The sequence below is a fragment of the Phodopus roborovskii genome, unplaced genomic scaffold (genome assembly GCF_943737965.1).
Source record: "Phodopus roborovskii unplaced genomic scaffold, PHOROB, whole genome shotgun sequence".
NCBI classification, from domain to species: Eukaryota; Metazoa; Chordata; class Mammalia; order Rodentia; family Cricetidae; genus Phodopus; species Phodopus roborovskii.
The window spans coordinates 33,856,875-33,877,960 of NW_026126433.1; the positions used below are offsets into that span (position 1 = coordinate 33,856,875).

The 21,086-nt window shown below is 38.8% G+C and overlaps 1 protein-coding gene across 5 annotated transcripts in view; it reads right to left on the reverse strand.

Moving 5' to 3' along the window:
* Positions 1-21,086, reverse strand: part of Dnm3 (dynamin 3) — a 480,062-nt gene that overhangs the window by 386,993 nt on the left and 71,983 nt on the right. For all 5 annotated transcript variants that reach the window (XM_051186097.1, XM_051186093.1, XM_051186095.1 and 2 more), the window contains exon 2: positions 5,723-5,796. In XM_051186097.1, the coding sequence (XP_051042054.1) occupies positions 5,723-5,796 (74 nt within the window). The remainder of the gene's footprint in view (positions 1-5,722; positions 5,797-21,086) is intronic.

Here is a 21,086-nt window from a genome sequence, read left to right on the forward strand (position 1 = left end):
TTTTATATTGTACAGCGCCTGTGATTTGAAGACAGTGGGTCAACTTCTGATAGATTCAAGTTTAAAGTATGTAAATGCTGAAAGCATCCAGAAGGCCTTTCCAACTGAAACAATACTTCTCTGTTGTGAAAAGCTGCCTTCAACTTATCTTTGTAACTTCTAACTTATAATTGTCTTTATACTAATACTGAAATTAAAGCAGAAGAAACAATCTAACAGCATTCTGAGAGCTCTTTTCCATTGAGAGGTCGGTCCTCAGTCAGTCATTTATCCCTATGATCTACAGAATTTACTTTTGTGAGGCCTTAACAGGGACCTTTAACACAGAAGGACTTGGACTCTGGTATCTTTAAAAGCCACTTTCTGCTTCAGGTTGGGACAGGGAATTTTCATTCCAAATGACTCATTCTGAAAGCAGACACTGTAATATGTTCCATGTTCTCAGTTGCTCATGCAAAACATTGCTCCTAGGGTTTGACATGTGAGTGTGCCTGCAAACGGTAAGATCCAGTATTGAGATGGAGGAAAGCAGCAGGTGCTGGTAAATGCTCACTAGCTAGCTCCCTAGGTAAAGCCCTGATTGGTGGCATTGGCCAATTTCTGTACAATTTTGCAGGGCACTGAATAAACGGCAAGTGGTCTCTCTTGCTCCTGGAATAAAAGTTCTTACCTGACACTGACCAATGTCTAGCCTCCCAAGTCACATCTCCACTTGTCACTTCATTTCACCTTTATTAATAAATTACAGGCTTTTTTCTCACTTTCTTCACATAGTACATGATTTTTTGGAATGTTCTTCTGTGCTAAGAACTAAGAGTCCTGAACCAAAGGATATACGGTAAGGTTTATGGCTATAACTAGTTGTTTGGTTTAGCAACTAGTATAGCAGGGGTAGGAAAGGGCAGGTCTCCTGTGAGTACCAACAACACATAGCATACCAAGATGCGGTAAGACTAAGCATCTCCCCATGTATTAAGGCTGGGCAAGGCAACCCAGAACGAGGTTTAGGGTTCCAAAAGCCATTAATGGAGTCACAGACAGCCTATTGCCCATTTGGTGACCTGACAGCAGCAGATGAATAGGGAAAAAATGTAAATAAGTCTGTGGAATCTGTTCAATAAAGCAAAGAGTCATAATTAAGTATAAGGTAGGAATGGAAAGATGATGAAATATGGCAGGATGTGCTGCATATGTGTTGCTAAATGATTGTCTCAATGAATGATTAAATAGAATGCAACAAATCACATATCTACTCATCATGTTTAAAATAGCTTTTAAAATTAGGGATAAGATATGCCACAAGCACTAAATAATATGTACATAGTTAGACATCAGAAGTGTTTCTGTCATAAGTAAGAGTGATATATGGTTGACAAGAACATTAAGTCATAACTAATGGAAATAGGAAGAGAAGATTTTGATTACCAACAAATGCCAGGCTCTTCCTGAAGATCCTCCTTGCACAAAGGTAGAGACGTTCTCTCAGGACACTGACTCTAACCCTCAGCCATGCTATCAGTGGCCTTCACGTACAGTTCTAATCCTCCTGTCATGTTCTCTTTAAATGTCTTATAATGTCGCTGCCCCATCTGCTTCCTTCTTCTCCTTCTTCTTTTTATTCTTCTTCCTCTTCCTCCTCCTCCTCTTCTTCCTCTTCCTCTTTCTCCTCTTCCTCCTTTTTTTTTTTTCTGAGACAGGGTTTCTCTGTATTGCTTTGGAGCCTGTCCTGGAACTAGCTCTGTAGACCAGACTGACCTCGAACTCACAGAGATCCTCCTGCCTCTGACTCCCAAGTGCTAGGATTAAAGGTGTGTGCCACCAACGCTCAGCTCTACTTTCTCCTTTTTAAGTATTGCAGCAACGCTGGAGTCTTCACTGTTTCCTGTTACCTGTCTCATTCACTGCACCCCCACACATATTGGCCCCATGTTAAAATTCAAGCACATAGGCAATTCGCACCTTGCAACCACCTGACTTCCACTTCTCACACAACTGTCTACATGACTTGAATGCCCACTCTTTTCCTTCTATTTCTATTCTCCCCTTCTTGTCCTCTTCCTCCTCCTCATCATCCTGCTCTTCTTTGACTTGTTTATTGGTTATGTTTGTTTGTTTTTTCTTCTGTTCATTAAACTAAGATCTCATAACATAGCCATGCCTGGACTAGAGCTCACTATATAGATTAAGCTGGCTTCAAACTCGCAAACATTCTCCTGCCTCTGCCTCCTGAGTGCTGGTTGGTCCCCTTTTTGTTATCTAACATCCTGTGAACTTACTTTGATTCATTTGTCATTCTTTCCATAGATAGTGGCTCCACAATGAGAGAGAAGAATTCTTTAGGAAGTATTTTTTAAAAAAGAGGATAGAAGGAGAAGAGGGATAAGAGGAAGATGAAGAAGGAAAAAGAAGAGAGAAAAGTAAAAAGAAGTATGCTACAGTTCTGTTGTGAACCCATCCAAACATGAGCTATGTTTACTTGGAAGGCTTTCCAATCTCCTTATTTGTTAGAGGCCTCCTCTTGATTTAACTTTCGGTTAGGATGAAATAATTAAATAAGAGAGGCCATGATTCTCAGGAGGGAACCAGAGGACTTAGGAGGGAGAGAGGAAGAGATGGAAATGATTTAAATATAGTACTCATGTGAAGTTACCAAAATATTAAATTAAAAAATACAATTCAATAAATCTTTAAAATAAGAAGTATATTGAAAATCTCTGTGATGTTATTGATCTGTACTTTCTACTTTCTAGTCTTGTTTTATGTTGTATATTGTTTCCAAAAATATTTATTGAATGAACCTGTATTTAAATAACTGGCCTCAGTAACAACATGAAGTCACAAGGAAACCAGCAGTGAGCACACACCCACATTTGCTTGCTCCCAGCTTTTTTGTTTTAATTTTTATTAAAGTTCTTCTTTGATGATTTAATACGTAATAAGATGTGCTGATTACTCTTGCCTTCAGATCCCTTCACACCCTGCCCATCCTCTTAGTCTCCCCTCTTCCCTGAGTCCCCTTTCCCACATTCCTGTTGCTTTGTTTCACACTGAATTTCACTAGGACCATCTGTATGGCCATGGCTGGGCACTATCCACTAGAGCCTGGTGGGCTGACCAGTGCATACAATTTCAGAAAATCACTGTGCTCACCCAGGATCCATCAGTAACCAATAATCTAGTAGTGAACAGCAGGAAACCCTGTCCCTCCCCTGCCCCTCCAAATCCATGATTGACTATTGACAGCCTCAGGCTTGGGGAAGCTCAGTACTGGCAGCCATAGCTGCTGTTATATCATGATTGTGATAGCTGTGTCATACCCCAAACAAAGCCACTTTCCAGCCCTCTCCCCTGTTTTCTAGCTTCTACATTATTTCTGCTCCCTCATAGAGATGTTCCCTAAACCTTCGCTAGGGTGATGTAGATGTTTTGTTTAGGGCTGAGCAGTTAACTCCACTAATTCTCAGCACCTTGAGCATCCAGGGGTTTTGCATTCACCACCATTCATTGCAAAGTGAAACTTTTCTCATCAAGGCTGAGAGTAGCATTTGTCCATGGGTACAAAAAGATGTTTAGAATGCAGACTGGCACCATGTCAATCTAAGCAGTTCTGCGCTCCCCACTCAGGCCTAAGGCCCCCTCAGCCATGGATTTTTAGACTGGGTCTACAATATCAAGTACGAATTCTCTCCTATCGAGTTAGCCTTCAATCCAATCAGAGAGAGAAAGTGATAGCTGGTTACCCCCAGAACAGTCATTCAACTATTGCACCATTCTGATATGATAGAAAGGAGTTGGAATCCATCTAGACATCCATCAGTGATGATGAAAATGTGCTTCATATACACAATGGAATCTTATTCAACCTGAGAGACAAGGTTTTTCCAAAAGAAGCTGGATGCTCAGCAAGCTCTTGAGATTCGCCTGCTTCTGTCTCACAGGTCTGTGAATACAATCACATCCAGACATGCCCAGTGTTTATATGGGTGCTGTGAATTTGAACTCAGGTCCTCCTCCTTGCAGACCAAACACTCCTACTCAATGAACCACTTCCCCAATCCCTGTTACAAATTTCTTTTGTTAAATATATTTTTGAATGGTATACTCTTTTTGATGATAATGGAAATAGGAATGGTTTTTAAATTTCATTTTTAGATTATTTATTGTGAGTGGACATAATTATAATTGAGTTTGACCTATTGATCTTGAATTATGAAGCCTCTGGAACTCATTTACTAGTTCTAATAATATATTAATGGATGCCTTCATATTTTCCATATACACCATCAACCATCTGTAAATAGACATTTTACTTCATCCTTTCCAATCTAGAAGTCTTTTACTTCTTTCTCTTGGAAAATTTCCTTGGCTAAATCTTCCAAGACAATGTTGAATAGAATTGATAAGAGCAAACATATTTATCTTAATCACCTTGGAGCAATGTTTCTCAACCTGTGGGTCACGGCACCTTGGGCAAATTTCCATCTCTAAAAATATTTATAAATCATAACAGTAGCAAAATTACAGTTGTGAAGAAGCAATGAAAACAATTTCATGGTTGGGGGTCAGCACAGCGTGAGGAACTGTATTAAAGGGTCACAGCATGAGGAAGGTTGAGAGCCACTACCTTAGAGAGAAAGCATTCCTTTCTTGTAGATGTGTTAGCAGAAGGGTTTTCATATTTCTGTTAGGCTGAGAGCACCCCTTAATTCCTAGTTTACTACAAGTTTTCTGCATGAATGTGTGATGCTTTGGCTGACCTTACTAAGGCGATCTTGTGGGTTGTGTTGTTTTTGTTTGAAGTCTACTGACACAATGCATTACAGAAATTGATTTTCAGAAGATTTTCTAGATTTATGTAGAATGTAGAACTCAGAATAGCTAAAATGATCTTGAAACAAAAGAATAAACTAGAAATGCCACTTTCTAAATTAAAGAAATAATAATAGCACAGAGAAAAGATATTTAAGACAACATAGCATCGGTACAAGAGTAGAAATAGAGATCAACTGATTAGAACTGATAATCCAAATATAAACCAACATAGCTACAGTTGATAAAATTTTGACAAGAATTTTAAGAATACATGAGGCACAAGGAATAGACAAATGATGCCCAGCAATTGGTTGTCTATGAGTAGAAACTTAAGTTGGACCTTTACATATATTTTAATTTTAATTATATGCAAGTGTGTCTGAGTATATGCATGTGAGTACAGTGTCCATAAAAGGCCAGAAGAGGGTATTGGATCCCCTGGACTTGAAGGTACAGGTGGTTGGAGCCACCTGATGTGGGTGCTGGGAACCAAACTCATGTCCCCCTAAAGAGATAGCTCTTAACCACTGAGCTATCTCTCTAGCTCCCTAAATGGCTAATTTTTATAACAAAATAGCCACACATATACGTACATGCAGAAAAAGCACACACAAAAGGGGTGTTCATGATGATATGATACTATGCGCTTATATGGATGGATTACAATAAGCAAATAACTTCTTGGCCTAAGAAAATAGTGCCAAAATCTATATGCATGTAACACTTCAATGTAATCAAAGTAATCAAAATAATAATGGACAGGAAAGCATTCTAGAGAGAAATGCAGGCAGCTGTTCACACCAGAGTGGATTTCAGAAGTGGTTTTGTTGATACATCTAGTGCCCAAGAACAAAAATGGCAATTGCCCTGGGGTGTACACATCCACACTGTAAACATATTCACTAATTACCTGCTTTAGACGTCACAAGCTGGAGTACAAGGGGTCGTCTGGTTACGATGCCTGAGCCTCGAGGAAGAAAGTCCCTGAAAATAAACAAGAAATAATAGATGAAGGCATTAGGAAATTTTAAATTGGTCTCCATGGTATTTCCTCTAATCTCCAATCTTTCCGTATATTCCGTCTCAAGAAAACTAGACCCATCTATGAAAGAGGTATTTGCAAAGTTCAAAAAGGAAGCTCATGTCAGCAACTGATCTGTTATTGTACAATTTCCGCACTAAAGTATATCACTCTTTTATCTAGATAGGATTAATAAAGGCTTGCCTAAATTTCTGTATGTTGCCCATTCAATTCCAGTTTCAGAGAAACTGCATTAATTTTTAAAATGGCCTGATGGTGAAATTATACCAGAACTTCTGATAACTGCAAAACCACTATTGGCTTTGGTTTCATCATCAATGTTAGCAGCATCAACTGCTGGCCATTATGAACAATGTAATTAAACTATATTTTCTAAATAAGCTGAAAATTTTCACCAATAAAATGTCCCACAAAATGTGATCCAGTTAAAGGGGACCCGACACCCATGGCAAAACACCAATGCACATAAAATAAAAATAAATAAATTAGAAATCAACACTAAAAAAAATACTGCAAGTTGAGTTTTTATTATTATTCCTATTAAGTGGGAATTCTTGAGAAAGATTATGATGAAAATAACATGTTGACATAGAATACACCACACCAATAAACCTTCAGTAAAGAAAGCACTGCATTAAATTGCATGCAAATTACATGCACAACATCACATGTATCGTTATTGATTCTATAGTGTCGAAGAATCATAAAAACGTGTATCATAGCTTTTTGTCTGTGTTGGTGTTACGTTGGGTTGTTGTGTGCTGGGGATTAAACTCAGAGCTTCAGATGTATTGTGTAAACACTTCACCACTGGGCTATATATCTGCATCCTTCTTTTCACTTTTTATTTTGAGACAGGGTCTTACTAAATTGCTCAAATTGGACTTGAACTCATTCTATTGTCCAGGCAGTCCTTAAAGCTGCCATCCTTTGGCCTTAGGCCCTGCCCATATCATAGCTTTTAAACACACTTAGAATGCCTCATACCTGTAGGAATTCTATTCAAAGTAAACTGACTCAATGACTCAGTCTTTCTCAAAAATGAAGTTTTGGGACCATCTAAAAGTTAGAACTTCATAGTTTGGAAAGAGCGACGCCCAAATTCCCAAATGTTGTGTATAAATGTTTGTTTTCATTTAATTGGACTTTGTTATATAAAATTAAATAAAAATAAATAAATAAATTTTAAAAAAAAGGAAAAAAAATAAATCCTGGGAAAAAAAAAAGTTAGAACTTCAGATACCTAGGACCCAGCCTCAGTGGTGCATATTCCTAGTACCCGATGTGGAGTGTGGGGTAACTTCCAGGAGATTCTCACATTAGACAGGATTTGCTCAACGACTCCATGGTCACACTGGTATATGGCAGACATGGAGGCTTCTGAAAGAGCTCAATACAATGAATTTCAATGCACAATGACTTATGAAATGGACAAAGGTCAGAAGAAATGTTTCAAAGCACAAGCCTTCAGAGACACTGATACTCTCTGTGGGGAGTCATGAAGCAAACTTTCCTTTATAAGTGTTATGTGAAAGTACTAAAAGGCATTTCTGAAAGAGTTCATCATAATAGACAGTCCCTAAACTAAGCTAATGAATGACATATTGCTTACCCCCAAGGGCTGAGAACCATGTAGAAGTTACTATATGCTGTTGAAATAGAGGAGAATGAGAAAGATGTTTGTGTTTGAACTAAAAAAAAAAAATCCACTTAGATAAATTCTATTTTTTATTCATCAAAAAATACATATTACTAAGCATAGTGGCAGACATCTATATCTAAGAAAGGGGAGACAGGAGAATCTTGAATTCAAGGTCAGCTAAGCTGCACAGTTAGTCTCTGCCTCAAACAAAGAAACAAAAACACAGAACAGAGCATCTACGTTCTGTGCCTACAACCAAAATGGGAGAAGTTCATTTGAAAGTCAAAATGAATGGCTAGAAAACAAAACACCAGAGTGGAAAGCTGAAAAAAAATCTGTTTTTTCATTAATGAATTTTCTAAGCTTTATAGATGCCAAAGAGAAACGTTGGGTCATAAATGCCTGAATACTGTCATTTAAAAACTGAAACTTTCTTCAATAAAGGAAGAACAGAGGGGAAGGAAGGAGAGAGGAAAGGAAGGAGGATGAAATGAGATGTGCTAACTGTATACCCTCACACAGGAGCCTGTTTCTGTTCATACTTGTGACAGAGTGGACATTTACAGGATACAAACTTAGCAGCAACTCCACTGGAAACAACATAAAATAGAGAAACAACACTTTCAACAGCTAACAGTTTGCAGGCATCTGGTTGAAAGTAACCTCACTGATACACTAATGCTTTTCTCTATTTTCTTTTTAATCAATCAAGCCTGGTGTCACATTATAAGGGATAAGCAGATTCAGACATCCAGACTGCTTCTTACTCACAACCCTACCTCTAATCTATACTTTCACCAACCATAAAGAACTTGGGTAACCAAATTGCGTTATTTAAAAGACATACCTGTCTCACAGGAGCCTCTGATATATAATAAACCATTAGAGAGAAATCACTCTCTAATAAAGAAATGGGTAGTCAATCTGGTACCCTGAAATGCATCTCATTCTTATTACCCAGCAAAATTAGAACCATTTGCCCAGAACCTTCCAGTTTTGTGAGCTGAGGGCACAGGACCTCAAAGGAGAGACACAGAACACTGATTTCATTATCAGCTCCCACCACTGCACAGGCAAAATTCTTTCTAAATGTGTATCAGTAATTCTAACTACAAACCAGAGCACATGACTTAAATGAAATGCAGCATATGACAACACATTAAAAACCCAAGTACCATAAAATGCACATCCCTACTGCCATAATTATTGCTACATTATAGTCATAATGTGCTCCTTTAATACTGTAGTATTCTCTTGAAAAGATGCCATAAATCACTATTTATAAAATATTAGCACTTCATGAATTGAATATGAGATAAAGGGCCACAGACCCCGTTTGAACTACTCTCTTGGTGCAGACCAGCTGCAGTGGTTTAGAACACTTGGTTTGTTATCCCTGACTCCATCCACACTAAGCCAGGCAATGACACAAACAACCTTGAATAATTCATTAGTCACTGAGTGCAATCATCCACTTGATTTTCGTTTCTTCTATGCAATAGACAGTTGGCTTTTTTGTGTCTCATAAGCATGTCTTATGGGGAAATGAGTTTACTACATTAAAGCAGGGGAGCTTATGGCCATACCCTTAGCAGTACGTTTAATTTAATTCATGTATTTTCTTTATTATAGTGTGATATACACATATGGAGAGATAAGAAGGACCAGAGACCACATTTAAACCACACACACACACACACACACACACACACACGCACGCACGCACGCACGCACGCACACACACACACCAATCAAGCACCAGTCTATCCAGTCTTGGCATGTTTTTTCATTTTTTTTTTTTTTTTACTTTCATGATTCTTAAGAAAAAGAAAAAAAAACAATTTCCAATTTCCAGCATCCTGTATAAATAACAGAACATTAGTATTTCTTAACAGCCATTTCAGAAATTTAGTTGCCAAGATATATATAATGTTTTTCTCCAATAGGAAGGCCTTTGGAAACCCCAACAGGAGAGTGCAGCTGCTGTCTCCAGGAAACTTACACAAGTTTCCCTTCTTGGCATAAAATAATTATAGAGATGACTTCCTTCAACAGAGAGGTAAGTAACCCTTAACCAGATGGTCTGTTCAATAAATGAATGTCTACCAACATTTTACAACTGAACATGGAGGTATAATGCATACTCTCCTAGAAACTAATTCCTGTAGCTGATTCCATGATATGTAATCTTGATCTTGAAGAACTACATACAAATGACTAGACTAAGTATGACAGGTGCTGTAGATATGCTCTGCACAGAGTGTAGGATCAACACAGAACAAGGATTATATATTCTGTTTGTATGACAAAATTTCAGAGAAGAAACATGAAATAGGAGGCATTCTACAGTTTAATTCAAAGGCCTTGGAAACCAGTATAGAACAGAACATTAAGTAACTAAATATTAAAGGCCAAAAGGAGACAGAAAAGGAAGTGGACCTCACAAGTATCCCTTATGATTGTGTGTGCTTGTTTCTATGTAACAGACTGGGGAGGAGCTTTTAAATTATCAGATATGCATTAAAGAAATAAATAGAGTGCTGAAAGGGGGAGAGATATAATATTAGGAAAACAGACACTGGCCAGTCTTAGTCATTGAAAATAACAATGAGGCTTAGGTCCAAGGCAGTAATGATAGAAAGAATGAAAAGCTAAATGGCAAGATTTAATGCTGCTTTGATGTGGAATACATGATTGTGGGAAAATTATGATAAGTCTCATAGTGGTCTACCAATAAAGATGCAATATTCAGGAAGAGAAAGGATTGGCTACAGATGATATTACCATGTAGTACTACCAGCACATCTTTCACTCTCTGTCTCTCATGCTCTTGCTCAATATCATATCATACTATTATTAAACTATATTTTTACAAATCATACCACATGAGACACAATGCATACATTTATAACTCTAGCACTTGTGAGGCCAAGGATGGATAATCATGGGTTCAAGGTCAACTTTGGATATGTAGTGTGCAGTCAGATCAATAGTTAATAGATAATAATGGTAATAATAGATAATAATCACACTAACGTCTTAAATTTCCCTCCTTAGATGTCTTGAATCGATATAATTACAGTTCAACTCTTTATCACCCAGCATGCTTTTCCTTCTTCATTTCTGGTCATAACCTAACATCATCTGCATCTATATACATCTGCCAAGAGCAGTACTTGGAAGCCAGACTCCCCGCATTGGCCTCCATCACCTGCTCTGAATTGGTCATTAAGTCCTGCTGTTAGGCCTTTTTGGCATCTGGTCAATCATTCTTTCTTCTTTCTTTTAAACACTACAGGTAACCAATAAGTAGGCTACAATAATCTCGCAAGCAATTTCTCTGAATCCAATCAAGCACTGTCCAAACCAGCCTTTACATCAGCATAAGTCCCATATTAACTTGGCCAGATTTTCAGTCATTACATGATTTTCCATTGTCTTTGTAATAAAAGCCAAATCTTAATATCACAAACAAAATATATTATCTCTTAATATTTCCCTAAAGACATCTCAGGTACATGGCTCCTTGTGTTTCATTTACCCTTCTATTTCAACAACTATTCAATATTTGCTAGAAAGCAGCTGTAGGCACTGGAGCTAGAGAAGAAAATAATGCAGAAAAAAAATCTCTGCCTTCTAACAGAAACTTCTGTGCACTTGTTCCCTTGGCCTTGGTGCTTTGCATACATACTCATAACCTCTGCTTGGGATTCTCACCCCAGCAGCTTCCTCTAACTAGCTCCTACTAGAACTTCAGCACTCAGCTCCACGGCGTGTTGTCTTTCCTTAGGTCCTTCCTTAGCTCATCCAAGGCAAGCCTCTGTCTAAGTTCTCTGTCAACAAACACTGGTCTGTTCATAGACTTGACCCATCAGCCCCATTTGTTCCTCCAGGCCTCAATTTGATGCCCACATATTTCATTAAATGTGTTTAACAAATTCTATCTCCCCCTTCAGGAAGACTCATGGTGGCTTGGCTAGAGTCTTAGCACACAGGGGAAGCACTTATAAATTTACTTCCTCAACTGGAAAATACTAAATGGCATTATACAGATGAAAGAACAGCAGATCTTGCAATTCATCAAAAGTGGGCTGAAATAACTTGTTATTTTAATATGCACATTTAAAATAAAAAAGTATTCACCAAAATACAAAGTATGGAACACAGTGTTGACCCCTATTTATTCCCTGTATAAAGACATGGAATAGATTTGAAGAAAATAGTTTTTGGTTTTAGTTCAAGAAACATCATGCTTCTGAAAATTAGTCCTTAAATCAAAAAACAACAAAAAACCCTCTCTTAAAATTATTCCTTCAAGTATAATTTTCCATACTCTAGAACAATCCCTATGAGGCTAATTTCCCAAGACACTTAGCAAAAGGTGAAGAGGGTAGGAGACAGGGATGGAGGAAAACAGGGGAGAAAGAGTAAGAGACAGAAGCAAACACAAGCAGATTAGTACTAAATACTGCCTACCCTGACCTGAGAAGCACTGAGGTCCTGAATCTAATTCTGCCACTGAACATAATGTTCTGTTAAAATGCTTCTGTGTGTGCGGACCTGAATCCTGGAGCCTGGCCAGCCACTACAACGCCACTTCAACTGTAGGAAGAACAACACCAAGAGCCACAGTTTTGTATTTTGAAAAGTTTCCACTGCAGTTCCCATCCGCCAAATACATTATTGACCACATTAAGGACATTAGCACTTATTTATTTGTGAAAGATCCCATGTTACAGATGCCAGTTTCTCTATAAAGTGCCTGTTATCAACATCACTTCACTTGGAAAACACGAGAATGCAACTACAGAAAGAATGCTGCTTTTCTATATCCAAAGAACAATATTCATCCACAAAACTCAAAATTGCTAAGCAAAACATTTTCATCAACTCAATTAACCATGCATTGATAGTTCACTTTGAAACATTTAGAATGTAAAGTTTTTATATCCAAGATCTAGAAACTGAATGAAGATAGTCCTCCTCAGTTTACAAATACAATGATCTGCCCACCAGAGTACAATCATTCAGAAAAATGACTTATTTACAAAATTTTAGCATCAGATTAACAACTCTGAATACAAAATAGAAATGTACCACTTTTTCTCAAATCTCACACCATATCATACTCTGTTTAGTTAATGTGAAAATAAATAGCAAGAGAGACCACAAAGTAGGCTGCTAGTTATCTACCCAATAATGCCCACTTTAACTTTCTTATTAACACAACCCAAGTTTTACTGGGGATGGCAACATGCTTAGCTTTGATAAATAAATTGACAATGATCATCCATGCTGCCTTGCAAATGTGGAAGACATCTTTGGAAATTGCTGGGTGGCATCAGATGGTTCCTGTCACAGAGTCTGATTTGCCAGAGCATACTCTTTGCCCTTTCTATCCTTTCCCCTTCCTGTCAGTTATCTTTTGACTGCTGTGCTGCACAATCACATCCATAAGGTGAGGCAAGGCAAGACAATTATGCAGCTAGAAGCCACATGCCCAAGACAGCAGAGGAAAACACATCAGAAAGAACTGAGGATGGTGATCACATTACAGGTCAATGGAGCCAACCTGACACTTCCTGGAAGGAGAGAGATGAGAGATGCTTTGCTTTACGCTAGTGTTTGCAATTTGTTTTTCATTGCAGTCTCCTTATGAAAACATTATTTGATTTCCCCCTTTTACAATTTGATATCATGTATTTAGGTATATCAGCAGATTTGAAGTACGCATGTGTTACTTAAGCCTAAATAGAAGATTCCTTCAGCAGCCAGTTTTACCTCCTTGGAGGACATTCCAGGACTATTAATAACATTTTATAGGCCAGCACATAAGAGAACTTGGAACAGTCAGCATGCAGACCTGTGAGCCATGTTTTCCTGCACCTTCCAAGAGACGAACACAGACGGAACCAAAGTCCTATGGCCTTTGCCTCAAACCCACTGAATTTCCTTCCCAAGACTGAAAAGATGCATGGGATGCAGTGAAGCCCTCACCCAGTCTATGCACCAGGCAGGCAACAAGCCTCTGTTGCCTTTTTTTTTCCAGGAAGCTGCACTGGGCCCGAATCTTTGTATTTCTACACAGCAATGGCTAGAAAAGGCCCACTTGGAGCAGATCAAACCATTCAATGAGAGGACACAGGGTACAAGGGAGTTCTAAAAATTCTTTTATTGGTAATGTTTGCTTGATTCTTTGGGAATATGACATCATGCACCCTATCCCACTCACTTCCCAGTCCCTCCATATCCACCCTTCAGCCCTGCAGAAACCCCTAGAAAAGAAAATTTTAAAAGTAAAAATATTAATTAAAAAAAAAACACACACACTTTGCTCCTCTATCGTTCCCACCTCTCCATCACCTCTTCTTTTCCCCTGTTGGCACTGGAAGCTGTGATATATCATGCAGTATATACCCTTTTGTCCGAATAGCTTTACAAGCAACTGTCCACTGCAATGAGTTGTCAGTCTGGTTCAAGGCCTCTGGATTTTGGTACACCATCAATACAGGAGCCTCACTAAAACTCCTCTCAGGTGTCCTGCTGTTGTCCCGAGTCAAGGAGGTCCTGTAGCTCTGCTTCCAAAGAACCAGTCCCTTCCCATGCTCCAGCAGGTCACAAATGGGGTAAATGCTGGGGTGGGCCAACTCAAAGCACTGATGTGGGCTTGGGTAGTAACTGGGTTGGTCAGTAAGGGCCTCCACTGGGACAGCTCTCCTCAGGTGAATGGCCAAACCAGCTCTCCTGTACCCATGCCATCAGGGTCAGCTCTCCTGCATCCATGCTGAGGGGTGGAGTCAGGTCTCTCAGGTCAGGCAGGGCCAGCTTTCCTGATCCAGCAGCCAGCAAGGGGCAGGACCAGATATCCAAGAGCAAGTGAATGGTGCCGGGGTCCACTCAGCATGTATGGTTCACATGGTTCTCAGTGGTAACATGGGCCATGGGTATCAACACAAACCCCAGCTGCAGTAGGACCATGGACCTAGACATTACCCTCAGCAGCAGCTTGGGCCCAATGTCACCACAGTCATAGGTGGCAGTGTAGGCCAACTCAGATCAGTATGGCCCTGTGGCAGCATGGCCCTCAAATACCAACATGGCTTGAGATGAAGGCCCATTCTCTGGGCATTCGCATATGGCAGTGGTGGTAACGGTAGCCATGGACATCCACAAAGCCCCTGGCTGTGGTTGGGCCATGATCCAGACATGGCCCTCAGCAGCTCAGACCTGTATGATACCATGGCCCCAGGTGGCAATGCAAGCCACCCAAATCAGTATGGCCCCAGCTTGGCATGGCCCTCAGACACCAACATGGCCCCAGGTGATGGCCCAGACCCTGGCATTCATGTGGTCTTTGGTAGCAACCCAGGCCATAGACATCCATACTGACCCTCAGTGTGGTAGGGCCACAGACCCAGACATGGTCCTCGGCAAAAGTCTAGGCCCAGATGTCACCATGGCCCTGGGTAGCAGCATGGGCCACTCAGATCAGCATGGCACAGTGAGGGCATGGCTCTCAGACACCAACATGGCCCCAGATGGCAGTATAGACCCTATGCATCTGCTTGGCCTTCAGTGGTAACAGGAGCCACGGACATCCACACAGACCCTGGTTGTGGTGGGGCTATGAACTGAGACATGGCCCTTGGCAGCAGCGAAATCACCACAGCACCAGGTGGCAGCACAGGCCACCTATATCAGCCCCTTCCTGACAGTCTTCATTTCTGCACCCTGCTTCTCTCCACAGCACATGAACCACTCTGCTATCTTTCTCTCCCTTAACCTAGAGACAGGAGAGAAGGCCTACTCCCTACTCCAAATGACTTGACAGATTTAGATGACCCCTCCTGGAAGGCATCACCCTACATGTGGAGTGGGGGTGGGGTGGGAGGGGAGGGTGGTCCGAGACATGAGAGGGTGGGAGAGAGGGAAAGAGGGAGGGCGGAAGGCAAGGAGGAAGGGAGGGAGGAAGGGAGGGAGGGAAGGAGGGAAGGGGGGAGGGAGGGGGAACTGGGATTGATATGTAAAATAAAAATTAAAAAAACAGACATGTTGATCAATGGAATCAAATTCAAGTTCCAAACATAAGTCCAAACACCTAATTTTTGAAAACAGATATACACAGTGTAAATAAGAGAGCATTATCAACAAATAGTGCTAGTCAAACTGGATGGCTGCTTGCAGAAGAATACAAATCTATCCAAACTTATCACCCTACACAAAGCATAAGTTCAAAGGAATCAAGGCCCTCGACTTAAAGACTAGTTATAATAAACATAATAGAATAGAATGTGAAGAAAAATCTTTTACTCATTGGAACAAGAAAAGACTTCCTGAACAGAACTCTGTACAAAGGTACTAAGAACAATAATTAACAAAAATGCCAGATAAATCTGAAAAGCTTCATATGGCAAAGGATGCCATTATTTGAACAAATCAACTGACTAGAGAATGGGAAAGTATTTTTCCTGCTATATATCCAAGAGAAGCCTAACATGTAAAGTATATAATATAAATATAAATGATATATATAGATAGATGATGATGATAGACGGATGATAGATAGATAAATGATAGATGATTGAAAGACGGAAACCTGGATATCAAGAGAAAAAAATAAAGCAGTTAAAATTGGGGTACAGTTATAAACAACATTATCAGAAGATAAAACACAAATGTCTGAGAAACATTTAAATTAATGCTAAATACCCTTTGTTATCAGGGAAATGCAAATCAAAACCACTTTGAGATTTCATCCTACATGAGTCAGAATGGCTAAGATCAATAAAGAAATGATAGCGTGTGCTGGGGAGGATGTGGGATAAAGGGAACCCCCATCTGTTACTGGCAGGAGTGCAAACTTGTACAGACACTGTAGAAATTAGCGTGGTGGTTCCTCATAAATCTAGGGAATTGGCATATCCCCAAAGAACACAACACATCACAACAGAGAAACTTACTCATCAGTTTTCCTACTGTTCTATTCATAATAGCCAATAATTGGACATAATGTAGCTGCTGTCTTTCAATAGATGAATGTAAAAGAAATTGCTACATTTATACAACGGAATATTAAATAAAATAAAATCATGAAATGTAAATGATTAGACAAACAAAAATTCTGAGTAATATAACCCAGATCCAAGAAAATAAATACATGTATTCACTTATATTCAACAAGCAGCTACAGTCCATACAATGGTGGAGGGTCTCCCTACAAACAGGAAATATAGTAGGTAGTTATAGTGGATAGAGATGAAGAAAATGGAATTGGAAGAGTACATGGAGAGGTGAAGGAAAGTGTGGAATTGTTACTGAATAAGGAGAGTAACAGCTGAAACAAAGGGTTATTTAAGAAACCTAATATAGTAGATTTATTTCACAAATATATATGCATATATAAAAGCAATAAAAATGGAATTAAATAACAGGAGAGACAAAGCCCCAAGTAGACATCTATTACTTTCAGATTAGATCCTCAGTGCTGGAAATGGGTGACATCTAACAAAGATGTTGGCTGACGAGCTCCATGAAAGCCCGCAACAACCTACACTCTTGCCAATGCTACTGGTTACCAATGCTACTGGTTACCAACTGATGGAAAGGTCCTATTGAGAAAGACAACATCTACATAACTCACCTAACTTGGAGAAATCAAGTTTGTGCCATGCCAAGAGCCTTCCTTTCTACTGATTAGTATTCATGGTACCAGGAGACATCATGATTCAAGAGGAGAAAGGCAACCACCAGCCTAGCTACCAACACTTATTTATATTGGTGACCTTCATGTAAGAGCTACTATTGCAAATGTAGCAGAAATTTGTGGGAGTAGCCAAGAACTATCTGCTTGGACTTAATGCCCACCCCATGAAATGGAACTCATGACTGACACTGTCTAGATAGTCCAGAATCTAAGACTAAATAGGCCATGAACTTAAGAGAAAGTCAAATGCTAATGTTCATCTTTAGTAATGTAACTATAAAATGACTCCTAGAAACATTTTGCTGTACTGACAGATCTGTATCTTGCTCAGCTATCAGAGAAGCATTCTCCTGCAGTAAATGAGAACAATTACAGAGAAAGACCCACAAATAGAAAGTATGCACAGAATAAGACACCTTGGAACACTCAGTCCTAAATAGGATGCCTCCATCAAATCCCTCACTGCAGGTCTTTGGGAACTCTATCAAAGAAGAAACAGAAAGACTGTTCAAGCAGGGCAAACATGAACTAAGCAAGATGTTATAGATGCAATAGGAACTTGTGCACACATACATTCACAGGGACTGTGGCAGTTTGCATGTACAGTTCTAAGCCATATGCCCCAAGCTGATAAAAGGTGAAGTAGATACAAATGTCCATCCCTAACCCAGAAGCTATCCAATTGAAAACAGTTCACAAAGGAAAAATTAGTGTTCTCCTACAGAGTCTTGCTGGATGCACAAACCACAGTTGAGGGTCGCTTTTTTGTTTTGTTTTTGTTTGGTTTGGTTTTTTTCTCCCCCAGCATTAGATGTGGTGATATATTGTTTGTGATTTAATAAAGCTTGCCTGGGGATCAGAATGCAAAGTTAGTCACACTAGTTAGCCATAGAAGCTGGGCAGTGGTGGCATACACCTTTAATCTCAGGACTCAGGAGACAGAGGCAGATTGATCTATGTGAGTTCAAGGTTACATGAGAGTGATCAGTTTAAAAGAGAAACAGAGCTCATATCTGTAATCCCAGCACTAGAGACACATATAAGACAGGAGCTTGAACCCCAATATCTGTCTCTGGGTTTTTACTATTCATGCTACAGTGCTACATTTACATGGCTAACACAAAACAAATATGGTGTTGGTGGGGAGGTAATCATCATCCTTTGCCGGGATATTTTTTTTTTTACCTTGTAGATCTATTGCTCATATACTATGTTATCAATTTTGTTTGCTTGCTTATTTGTTTGTCTGTTTTACCTTACTCTGGTTTGGTTTTATTTCATTATTATTATTACTGTGATTAGTAGTAGTAGTTTCCTGCTTATTTTCCAATGAGAGAAATAAAAAAGATTACGGACTTAGGTGTGTAGAGAAGTGGGGGAGTTCTGGGAGAAGTTCAGGATGGGGAAACCATAATCACTCTCGGTATATATTATATAAAAGGAAATATAATTTTATTTAAAAATTGAAGGTATACTGATGTGGGATGTCCTCCTGCATGCTGCAAATATGTGTTGCTTTAATTGGTTAATAAATAAAGCTGATTGGACCAATGGACAGTCAGAATATAGCTAGGTGAGAAATCAAACAGGTTATGGAGAAAGAAAAGGTGGAGTCAGGGAGATGCCTCCAAGGAAACAAGATATGAGGTAACAAGCCACGAGCTATGTGATAAAAAATTAAATAATAGAAGTGGGTTAACTTAATTATGAAGCTTGTTAGTAATATACCTGAGACATTGGCCAAACAATAATATTTAGTATTATTTCATAAGTGGTTGCAGGAACTGGCAAGCAGGATGAGAAACCTCCAACTACACTTTATTGTTTATAATTCATTAAATACCTATTCCCTGGCTCCAATATAAGGGTCCAGACATGGAGCAGAGGGTCACACACGTAGTGCAATTGCCTTTCATCATCACAGTGAGTGACCTCACACCAATGACACTGAAAGGAGTCAATGTCTATAAAAGTTGTTTAAACTTTAAAGTGCAAGGGACTGACACATTATGTTTATGAATGCAGTATTACTCTGCATCACTTGTAATACTTCATAAAGTCTTAATATTCATGGCCACATTAGTAGTCTATTGTGTTTCAAAGACTAGGTGAGACATTTGTAACATTAAGACAAAATTCATATCCTCAAAAAGTGTAGGTAACAGTTATTTAAACATCTCAACAAAGGAACAAAAAAGGAGGACTTGTATCTTTCAGATGGTGAAAGAATGCACAGTATTCCAGGGAGAGTCGGGACCAGCACAGAAAGCAGATATTAGTTTGAGAGTTAGAGCTATCATATTATAAATGAAATTATTAGTTCTTTTGTAATTTGATTTCTTCCATAATTAAATCATGTTCCCTCCAGACAGTTTCATAGTATTTTATAATTATATAATTAATATTTCAAGTAAAAAATACAGATAAACAATGGAATGCCTTCTCTTTCTTTTATTTGTGGGCATGTGAGTGGAAGGATCTAGATCTTCACAACTCTTGAGCAAGTAACCCTTAAGTGAGAGAATGAATGAGACATCCAAATGGGCACTGTCTATGGTCATGTCCTCTTATGAGTTAATACATTTATTGCTATGATACTTTCATTGATCAAAATACATTGAAAAACATTTCTAGTTCCTACTTACAGACCTACAATTTAAGACTCTCTGAAATTAGTGTCATTCATAATTGTTTCTACATGAAACTTTGGTAATTGGAGAGGCAGAGGTATCATACCTAATAGTGCCACCTTATTAGTAAACAACTGGATGATTTTCAGAATTCAACAGCCTTTATGTATTAGAAATTAGGAACTACCATGATGCAGGAAGTAGAGCCAAATATAAACAAATTATTAGTCATCTCATTAAAATTAGATAGATGGAGTTTAGTGTATACATAGATTTAGCACAAAGTAATTTCAAATATTAGGAACTTTTGAACTACAACCAAGTGGAGCAGAATTTGAGCTATATATATAATTGATGGCATTAGGCAGTAGACACTACATTCAAATAACTCAAGAGTTAGTTCCTCTGATTGGTTTGTTATGATGAAGCACTGTAATAATTACAATAGCAACTCCATATGTAAAAATGTTCCTGTTGGTTTCCCATGGTGCTAACATGGTCTAATTAGTTCCTATATGAGATTTTGAAAAAGTTCTTCACAGGGTCCCATGGTTTTAGGAGTAATTTATTCACAATAGAATAGCAATTCAATTCCATAACTGTGACAATGAATTGCAGGGCATTATGATTAGTTTTGAATATGTTTTAATTAGTAAATAGATACCTATTAAATCTGTAGCCTTAGTATAAGAAAAGCAATTCTGTGGTAAGTGTCCTGGAATCGTGAACCACGTATTAATGCTAGGTGTGTAGAGGAGGAATGAACTAACTAAGCATACAAGAAGTACTCCATACAATGAAAGACCTGGACATGTAATGTGGCTTAAAATAAAAATTTTCAAAATGGGGCTCAGAGTCCTGGAAGGATGGTTTAATGATTAAGCGTAAATGTCAAGTTGAGGTATAATTCAGTAAATAAACACTGGTCCAGCATATACAATTTTCTGGGTTTGATCCCCAGTACTGCTAATCACTCTATCTGTGTATCTTTCCCTCTGTCTCTCCCCAACTCTATGGCTTAGAAAGGGACTCTAAGTTTGTAACAATTATGCATTTACTGGTATCAGTGTTCCACATTCTGGATTTTGCCCCAATCTCAAAATTTTAAGTATTTTAAATTAGTAAATATGATGCACCACAGAGACTATACTTTTAATGAATTTAAATATTAGTCTAAGACAATAATCAAATGACTTTGGTGATTACCTTTTCCAAAGAGTGGGTTTTTGTTATAAGATCACTGAGCCACATTGTGAG